The 9,722-nt window shown below is 51.7% G+C and overlaps 1 protein-coding gene across 1 annotated transcript in view; it reads right to left on the bottom strand.

Annotated features, from left to right (window-relative positions):
- LOC144168195 (cytoplasmic dynein 2 heavy chain 1-like) overlaps positions 1–9,722 on the bottom strand; it is a 65,441-nt gene that overhangs the window by 55,418 nt on the left and 301 nt on the right. The window contains exon 2 of the mRNA XM_077697231.1: positions 5,524–5,658. Within this exon, the coding sequence (XP_077553357.1) occupies positions 5,524–5,658 (135 nt within the window). The remainder of the gene's footprint in view (positions 1–5,523; positions 5,659–9,722) is intronic.

Here is a 9,722-nt window from a genome sequence, read left to right on the forward strand (position 1 = left end):
TGAAAAAGAAAAGAGCCTAACCACACCAATATGCCTCCTTTGGCATTGTAGACTGCCGACCTATGTTTCTGTATTTCCTCAACGAGCCCCTCATTTCCTTACTATATTATTCTGCTATATTTATATATATATATATATATATATAGAGAAGGCAAGCGTTGCAGGGGGCGGCAGAAAGTTAGATGGGCAGATGAGATCAAGAAGTTTGCGGGGATAAATTGGTCACAGTTGGCACAGGACCGAGGTAATTGTAGAATAATGGGAGAGGCCTTTGCCCTGCACTGGGCGTAGATAGGCTGGTGATGATGATAATGATGATATATATATAGCTATATATAGCTATATATAGTACTATGAAGGCCGCCAGTAGTAAGCCCGCCCATATATAGCAGTGCGCGCTGCGGCATGTAAGTAATCCCTTCTGCCTTAGTGTCTTCCAGCCAGCAACAGCACTCATATCTGGAGGACGACTTTCCCCTAAATAAGCCAGACCTCGAGATATCCAGGGCTACAACTGTGGATGGGACTGACAGAAATTACGATCCGGACGGGGCAACACTTCTGGGAGCAATCACTCACAAGCGGGCGCTCGCGTCATGTATCCCACTCGACACAACACCAGTACCCCCGGGGCGTTGGTCGGCGGGTATTGGGCTCCCTGCGAAGAACTATTCCCAGCGTGGAGACTGAACAGAGGGACATTACCGAATGGCAGACAGGAACCCTTTCCTCGTACTTTCTGCAATGACTCTCAGCAGCATCCCATTTCAACAATTTACCTGGTAGTGTAAGGCCCTGGACAAATCTAGAATCCGTGCATTCCAACATTCTCGTAGACTGAACCGAGATGAAAACATTTCCGTCTTCCACAACGGCGCTCTTCCTATCAAGAAGTATCTTATGTGCCCTTCAATTTAAACTACTTTCATGAGCCAGGTGCGGAGCCACCGATATAACTTGCTCAGGGCATCACCCCAGCCTCGTTGCTTTGATTAATACCCTTTCAACTTTCCCTTACTGATATTTCAACAAATGTGTTTTCATTTGATTGATTGTAGGGTTTAACGCGCCGACGCAACGCAGGCGATGAGGCGCGCCGTAGTGGAGGGCTCCGGATTAATTTTAACCACCTGGGGATCTTTAACGTTCACCAAAATCTCATACACACGGGCATTTTTGCTTTTCGCCTCCATCAGAAAAGCGGCCGCCGCGGCCGGGAATCCAACCCGCGACCTCGTGCTCAGCAGCGCAACGCCATAGCCACTGGGCCACCGCGGCGGGTAAACGTGTTTTCAATCAATCAATCAATCAATCAATCAATCAATCAATCAATCAATCAATCAATCAATCAATCAATCAATCAATCAATCAATCAATAAATAAATAAATAAATAAATAAAAGGTCGTAGGGGTGTTTGCACGCGGACAACACACGTCACGCTCGCGTTTGGGGAAAGCCACCAGGCCAAGGGGATGTGTCAGCAGGTGCCTCCTCCTGCGTCGACACTGCGCATAATCCGCAGCCTACACTACTACCAGGGCGGCTGTATGCGCTCGCGAACGCTTGAACTTGAGTGACTGTGGGGATTTCGGGGTTTCCCCGCCTCGTGTCATTCGTGAAGCTACGCACGTCAGCAATAAATCTCATCGCCCGCCCGTCCGGGAAGAATTTGGGGAAATCTTCGCGGTATATACAGTCAAACCCGGCTATAACGAACCCGGATAGAGCGAAGTATGCTATATATCGAACAAAAATAATTCAATTACGGAAATACATGGGAAACATATTCCTTATAACGAAGTTCACATCCGATAGATCGAACTCTGGGCGCCTAGAATGGCCGCCGAAATGCATGATCTCGAGCGGTGAATGAGATGCGGATTGGCCGCGACCACGGAGCAAGAGCCGCGACTGAGACATTGCGCCTGGTACGGAGCGACGTGACGTCCAATACTTTCCGTAACTGTTTCCGATACGCGGGACTCGCGACAAAACCCGCCCAGTCAGCGAGTCCGGACCAGGACAGCAGCATCGGTGAACGGTGGGAAGAGCTCGCCAACGCTCCCGATGATGTCGCGAGGGAAATTCGTCCGACGCTTATAATAAAGCAGTTTCGGCAGTCGATGTGCTCCGCCAATGCTTCTTAGATTTTTGAGGACGCGGACTCGAACTGGTGCAAACAATGTTTCGTGTAGACAATGCTATGCTAATTGAAGCCGCCTAAACGAAAGTGAAAACAAAAATCACCGTTTTTTTTTTTTTGCAACGTGGGCAGTTAAGGCGGAAAGTAGCTTTATTACTTGCAATAAATGGATTATTTTGGTATGGTAATGGCTACTGTACTGTGTTCATTTCTGCATACGCGGATGGCGGAGTTGGGGAGGGGGCGGTGGGCTCCCGCGGATTGTGAACTCGTAAGAATGAGCTCGTTATAGGCGGGTTCAGCTTTATCGAACTATTGGATATATCGAACTAACCGGGCAGCTGGACGGGTGGCGCCACCGCTCAGCGCTCCCCTGGTTAGTAGAATGAGCAGTTGCATTGGACTACGCAGCTTTCCGTTGTTTTTGACGTGTTTGCTTCGGTGCTTGGATGTTTTGGTTGTGTTGTGAGCGGATATATGCGGTGAAACGTCTAGACAGATGTGTTGAATTTTTAGAAGCAGTAACGGCTACGTAAACGTGTGTGACACTTCTGAAGTTGGGTATGGGCTACAATGACAAGAGCGCTTTTTTCAGCGATGGACGCTTGGTTCCACCTGATCTGAGTAGGAACAAAACTACTATTATTAGTATTTCTTTCTTGTTAAATGCACTAACGGCTACGTAAACCTATTGGACGCGTTTAAGGTTGGGTACTGGCTACGTTGACATGAGCGCTTTTTGCAGCGCTCTGCGTCGGTCTCCGCGCTTTATGATTCGGAATAAAACTATTATTAGTAGTATTCATTTTCACCACTTTAAATTATCTTCACTGGTTTCAGGGACTACGGTTTCCACGCCAGCCTTAACGCTGGGATACCTCGATACGCGTGCTTTGAAGAGAAAGGCACTTACAGACGAGATCGATTACCATGAGGCCGCGGAAACGTCGCGGCCGTTTCCACTTTCTTTTTACAACCGTGAGCTTTGTGCCTCCGGTATTCTTGAGTGACACCATGGGAGCCTGAGAGCTGAAGCGGAACTTCCACTTTTGTAGTGGTCACTTTATCATGAGCCAAAGTTATTCAACCACCCAACAGCCCATGCTACAAACAATCCCCCCTTCCCTCCTCATTTGACCACCTGCGTGGAATAGAGGCTGGCACCGAAAGTTGAAAAATGTGTGCAGTGTTAACGTCACCTCATGTTTTTATTGCTTAAGTAGTCTTGACCGAGTACCTAAAAAAATTGTTAAATGCCTTGTGAAGCAACCAAGAACGCGCGACAAGTTCCCTCAAACAGGGGTGCATCAGCTCGAGTACTCCAGCCCGGACGCATTTCCGACACGCTATATAGAAGCAGATCGGATTTGGAGAAGGCTGCATGGAAGTTCAAATTTAACAGCAAAATCATCCAGCCCTCCGTCTAACGACGACGATGGTTGAACGCGCGGAGGAGGAGAAACACTTTATTTGCAAACTGGGCCTAGGGGAGAGGAGTGGCGGAGGATGCGATGTTCTCCGCGATCTGGGCGGCCCGGTTGTTTAGTGCCAACTGCAATTGCGGGTCGGAGCTTTCCAGGGCCTGCTCCCAGTGTAACGGGGAAGGAAAAGGGGAAAATGGGTAGTGGGGACACTCGCAAAGGGGATGGTAGCGGGTATCCGGTGTGAGACATTGAGGGCAAAGAGGCGAAGCGTAGAGATTGGGGTTGATGCGGTGAGGATAGTTCGGTAGGGGGTTGTGTGGGTGTGAAGTAGCCGCCAGTGGCGAGCGGCTTCGTGGGTGAGGGAAAGGAGTGCGAAGCTTTCTTCGCGCGAAATAGAATGAGAAAAGGTCAAAGTCAAAGACGCTGCGATCAAAAGACCAAAGTGCGTGCTGGTCAAATTCGAAGCTCAACTAGTCAAAGTTTAAATCGAGAATGCAACCAAGGAACACCCACACGAGAAAGCTTTGCGAAAGACCAACATATAGTCGTTATACGGACCAGCGCATGATTTGTCAAGCGTAGGTGGCAGCTTGTAAAACTCGACCGCAGCATTCAGTTGTGAAACTGAGACCAGGTTCTTGGCACCCTGCTGTCTCTCGTACTTCAGCCACGCAGGTAATCTTTTTTGAAATACCATTAACCAACTAGCCAGCGACCATTGAAGTCTTATAAAGGGATGATTTTCCACGACAAGCAGTAACGTTCTACTATCATGAGGTATTTATTCTGAAAACGATTTCCAATGGCTGTCCTAAACGTATTTCTGCGCAATTAAACATGTTTCTCCCGTACAGGTACTAAAGTTACGGAGCGTCGTCTATCACAATGTTTGTTGTGGGGTCAATCTTAGAAGGAACCCCCCAACTTTGTCTTTCGCTTGTGCACGACGCCGTATCGTCAGCAACTGCCGAAGGCCAGTGCCGCAGCGTTCCTGAATCGGCTGCACACACCGGCATTGTAGGATCATTTATCTGCAATATATTCCTCGATACGCCAAACTGAATGCAGGTATGAAAAATGTGCACGACCGAATGAACTTTCACTTTCAACTTGACTTCCAGCTTGGCGCATTGAGCATCGTCTGCAAATTTTAATTACTGAGTATGGGCTCAAGTTACACACAGGGTACGCCTCGTAAAGGTCGCCTTTACTTTCAGGATGTACATATCTGAAGAAGTCCTTGTGGTTATCTACGCTTTGCAAGCCCCACCGCAGCAGAACGACAGAAAGCCGTGGACAACTACGCTGCACTGACCACCACTGGCATTCACCTGGCAAACGGTTCGCCGCGGGCGGCGCTGTTGGCTGAAGTGACGGTGGTGCCATACAAGGGCCGCCCGGTCACCGCTGTGAGCTACTACCGTAGCAGGCAGCATAGCTCAAAGAATGTCAAGTCGTATGCTGCTGAACAATGAGGTATCGAGCACAATGGAATTGTGTATACATAGAGAATGAGTGGACATCTTAGTGCACCAGAACCTTTCTATATTTAAGCAAATTATCCTTGCGCATAGGGAAGTTCTGCACGTTCTTATTTCAGGCTGCGTGTTGCTGAACCAGTACGCCACACACTGCTCTTGTTGAAATTGTGCTTTCCTTCCGTTTTGTGTGTATATGTCAACCAACTCTCTACCAACAAACTCTTTAGAACTACAAAGATAGAGTCGCCCTCTAAGTGAAATTCGCCTTCTTGGACAGCAGGCTTGCTCAGGAGCGAAGATTTTCGGCTGTTTTCAGTCGCAAGTAGGAGTGAAAGAGGCTCGGTGGTTTGTTATTTGGTTTGAATACGCGTTCAATGCAGACCCCGTGGAAAATGACCACTGGGTCTGCGAAGTCTCAAAGAAGCCCACACAGAGACAAGCGGCCGACCGGGAAGGGCTGCCGCATGCACCTACCGAGTGCCTCACGAAGTGAATCACTGGGCGTCACCGGGCTGCGCTCATCCAGGATGGCCAGTCCCGTGTCCAGCCACTCGGCGCACTCGTCCAGGCTCACCGAACCCAGAGTGCCCCAGTGACGCTCCAGGGCGTCTGCAAAAATTGAAAGGCCCAGTTATCTTCGAGATGTTCTTTTCCCCGGGGCTTCTCCTCCAAGCCGCAGCAGCGCTGAGGATCTGACCCCGGGTATCCTCAACCGACAGACCCAGCCTCCGATACAAAACTGTACATTTATTTACAGCCCGGCGGGCGACTAAAAAACAGGACTCGCGCGGAGCTCGAAGACGGCGGGCCGAGCTCTCCCGCGCCCGGACCGCGTCTCCCTGTCTTCATCTTCCCTTCCTCCTGACGCTGACGGCCGGGGAAGAAGGAAAAGCCAGTTGTCTCCGTCGGTGGCCATCGCATGTGGTGGTGGTTAAGAGATCCGGTGCGCGCAGGCGTTCGAAATGCGCGGCGTCTCAAGGCGCCGCGCGACACGTGCATTTCATTTGTGCGCTGCTCGCCCCAGGGCCCCCGCCAGTTAGTGCGTCGAAGCGCCCGACACCTCCACCACCACTGTGAAACATAACTTCAGGAATGTTTCACACACGAAACACACTACCACACACACTTTTGGCACGTGCACCATCGTTCCTTCCGTTTGACGACACAACAATCAGCACGGCCAGTGCCCCTTGACCCTGGCTACAGGTCACCATGACAAATAGCCACAATCCTCATCCAGCTTATTCAGAGCGAGCGGCCTTTAGCAGGTGGTACGCACCGGCCGTCGTCGTCTGAAAACTCCCTTGCTATGCGGCTCATCCCGTCGCACAACAGTAACAGGGGCCCCTCTCCTCCCCGCTTTCTCGCTCGAGAAGGAACCGCTTCTGCCTCGCCGGCCTGCGTTGCAGCCACGCTGCACTGCGGTGAAGCTGGCTGACACTTCCTCCCTTCTTTGTCCGAACATCCCAGTTCAGCCAATCCTGAGCTCGGAGCGCCGTGCTCCACTACGCGCTGTTCGTCAGCGTAATCAGCAGACGGCTGCTTAGCGTTCACACCAACGCTGACATGCAATGCTGGATAGGCTATTTCTTCAGCCACTCCTGCAGTCCTACCTGCAATTACCTGGGGCTGCACTACACGAGCGGCCGTACCCTGATTTGCACTTTCCTCTCTCACTTCGCTGGAGCTTCCCATGGCAATCGCATTCTCGCGACATGACATCTCGGTATCTAGAGAAACAAAGGATGCAGTGGGCGTGACACCAACTGCATCCTCGCGCGATTCCCGGGTTGCTGCATCCTGCAAAGCTCTTGGCCGCTCGGCCATGCTCCCGGAATGTTCTGCGCCTCCGCACGCTGCGACGACGGGCTCAAGCTCACCTGAAGCCGGCCCCGGCCCCTTCAGAACGGCTGACCTAAGAACCTCATTGTCCTTCCGCTCCTTTCTGTGGGAACCCTCGTGTTCGGCCGCTAACGAACCACTGTTCACGCACGAAGCGCCGTTGTCTACCACACACCGTTGTGTGACGCAAGGAGTCGCGAGGGGCTCATCGGCAACATGAACACTAACATGCGACGCAGCGGAGCCTTTCTCTCTTGCCATCAGCTTCATCACGGGCATGCGCACACTCTCATTCACCTTTGACTGCCTGTCATTTACCAACGCAGCCTCGCGCGTAACACCTTCCTTCACCTCCATCTTCATTTCGGTGACATTCCCTACGCGGGATGCTTCACTATCCTGCTCCCCGGTTGCAGGAAATCTAAGCGCCCACGAAGGAACGTGCGCCACTATCCTCTCTTCGCCTTTCCCGCGAGATTCTGGTAGTGCCGAATCCCGCGAAACAAGAGGCTCACGCACGCCCAGTGAATGGACTCCACACCGCACATCTTTCGGCGTACTGGCGCACCCCAGTCCACTCTCTCCCTCAGCGCCGAACATTACTCGTTGAACAATCGGTGAGGCAGGAACATTGTTAGCTCTCTTGAAACGTTCACTCTTCGAACGTTCCGCTGCTAACTCTGCCTCAGCGATTCTCAATTTCGCCTGCAATAGCGCCTTCTGCTCAGCGAACGACATTGCAATGCTTGCTGTCCCTGCAACGTTCATGCACGCTTCCTAATCCTCATCATTATCTCGCGGCTACACCTATATAGCCGCCAGATGTCATGGTGAACCGCAGACCCAGCATCAAACGAGGCACTGACCTGCATAGCTCGGCGCCTGTAGAGATGCCGCACCGGTGCAGATGGGGTATCCATTTGTGCGCCGCTCTCTCCGCCGAGGTGTCCACCAAACAATCGCCCGCTGACTTCTCGCCTGCCGACAGCTCGCTGCTCCTGCCGCTCCTCGTTCAGTGGGCTGCTGATGCCTCCACTGACCGCTGGTCAAGCTGCTTCTCCGCCGCTCAGCAGGCCGCAGACACTGCCTCGGTCTCCGATGAGAAGTTCGCAGAGCGCCGGTCGAGCCACTTCTCCACCTGGGTGGCGAGCTCGCTGCTCCTGCCGATCTCGTTCAGCAGACGGTCATTTCTCCGCGTGCCCCGTCCGTCGAGGGCCCGTCTCGCCCACCGGCCGGCTGAGTCGTCGCTGTTGAAGATCGTGCCGACTGCGCCAGTTATCTTCGAGATGTTCTTTTCCCCGGGGCTTCTCCTCCAAGCCGCAGCAGCGCTGAGGATCTGACCCCGGGTATCCTCAACCGACAGACCCAGCCTCCGATACAAAACTGTACATTTATTTACAGCCCGGCGGGCGACTAAAAAACAGGACTCGCGCGGAGCTCGAAGACGGCGGGCCGAGCTCTCCCGCGCCCGGACCGCGTCTCCCTGTCTTCATCTTCCCTTCCTCCTGACGCTGACGGCCGGGGAAGAAGGAAAAGCCAGTTGTCTCCGTCGGTGGCCATCGCATGTGGTGGTGGTTAAGAGATCCGGTGCGCGCAGGCGTTCGAAATGCGCGGCGTCTCAAGGCGCCGCGCGACACGTGCATTTCATTTGTGCGCTGCTCGCCCCAGGGCCCCCGCCAGTTAGTGCGTCGAAGCGCCCGACAGGCCCCTTATCACGTACGGAGGGCAACACATTTGTCTATAACACAGGTTTTGTACTTATAGCCTTACCTTGCCTCGACCGAAAGGCATTTGAAGAAAACTGCTGTGTCATTCTGAAGTCTTAACCATATATTTTGACCTCAACGTTTTTTTCGTGACAAGTTTGAGTCTGTAGTTTTGAGAGGTAACTAGTTGAAGTTGAACTCAGTGTTATAGACAAGGGTGTTGCGCACTGTACTCATTCTTACGCACTGTTAGCATTAATCTTCGCATAAAGCGTGGAACTAGTCGCACGCATATAAGGACGAAGGAGTAAGTAACTTTAAACTGTGTCAGAGGCAGGCATGTATACCAAAAAAAATCCGGCACTCCCTTTGGTATGGGCTGTGTTACTACTACTACTAGTTACTAGTTACTACTCTGTAGAGTAACGTTGTTGCTCGTTTTATGCGGCACGTATGTCTAGTGCGCGACACTAGCTTTCACATTTACCAGTGGGCATCGAACTCATCACGTGAATGCTCCCTCTAACACGTCTACTTTCCGCCATGCGTTGCTCGTTGGGAAACTGCTGCTGCTTTTTAATCTCAAACAGTGGCGGAGGAACCGCGCGAATTAGCAGAGGAACATGCGAAAAGGGGCAGCCCCAGATGACGGTCACAGATTCCTTCAAGGTGGCGGAACGGTTTCAAGAAAAACGAGGTTCGGAATTCAGTCCGCGCATCTGCATTGTTTTTCAACAACACCTCCATGCGCCTGATATTTCCGCAGGTTCGCCAGCCATGACCAGCTCATCGCGAGCATGGCGCATGCAGTGTCAGCTCGATGCTTTCCTTTCTTTCGTCGCTGGTTTCATGCGGAAATAAACAAACCATTTTTTGGGATGCAAGCTGAAGTTTTGATGCTTATTACGTTCCCTAAAAAGTTTGACAATCCCTGGACATCGGTCCCTACCGTCAAATTCACAAAAGGCGACAAAAGCCCTTGTTTGTTTTTTCAATCCCACACGATTACAGCAACGTCTTTAGGGCTAAAGAAAAGGACTATGAGTGCGCTCGCTCCCGTTCCTGTTTTCTTCTTCTCGTCTTCGCTCTCTTTTATCCTCGAACAGCGCTTCCTCAGTGCAGGGT

Source organism: Haemaphysalis longicornis, unplaced genomic scaffold (genome assembly GCF_048455015.1).
Source record: "Haemaphysalis longicornis isolate Haplotype H1 unplaced genomic scaffold, Haemaphysalis longicornis Haplotype H1 scaffold_2, whole genome shotgun sequence".
Lineage (NCBI taxonomy): Eukaryota > Metazoa > Arthropoda > Arachnida > Ixodida > Ixodidae > Haemaphysalis > Haemaphysalis longicornis.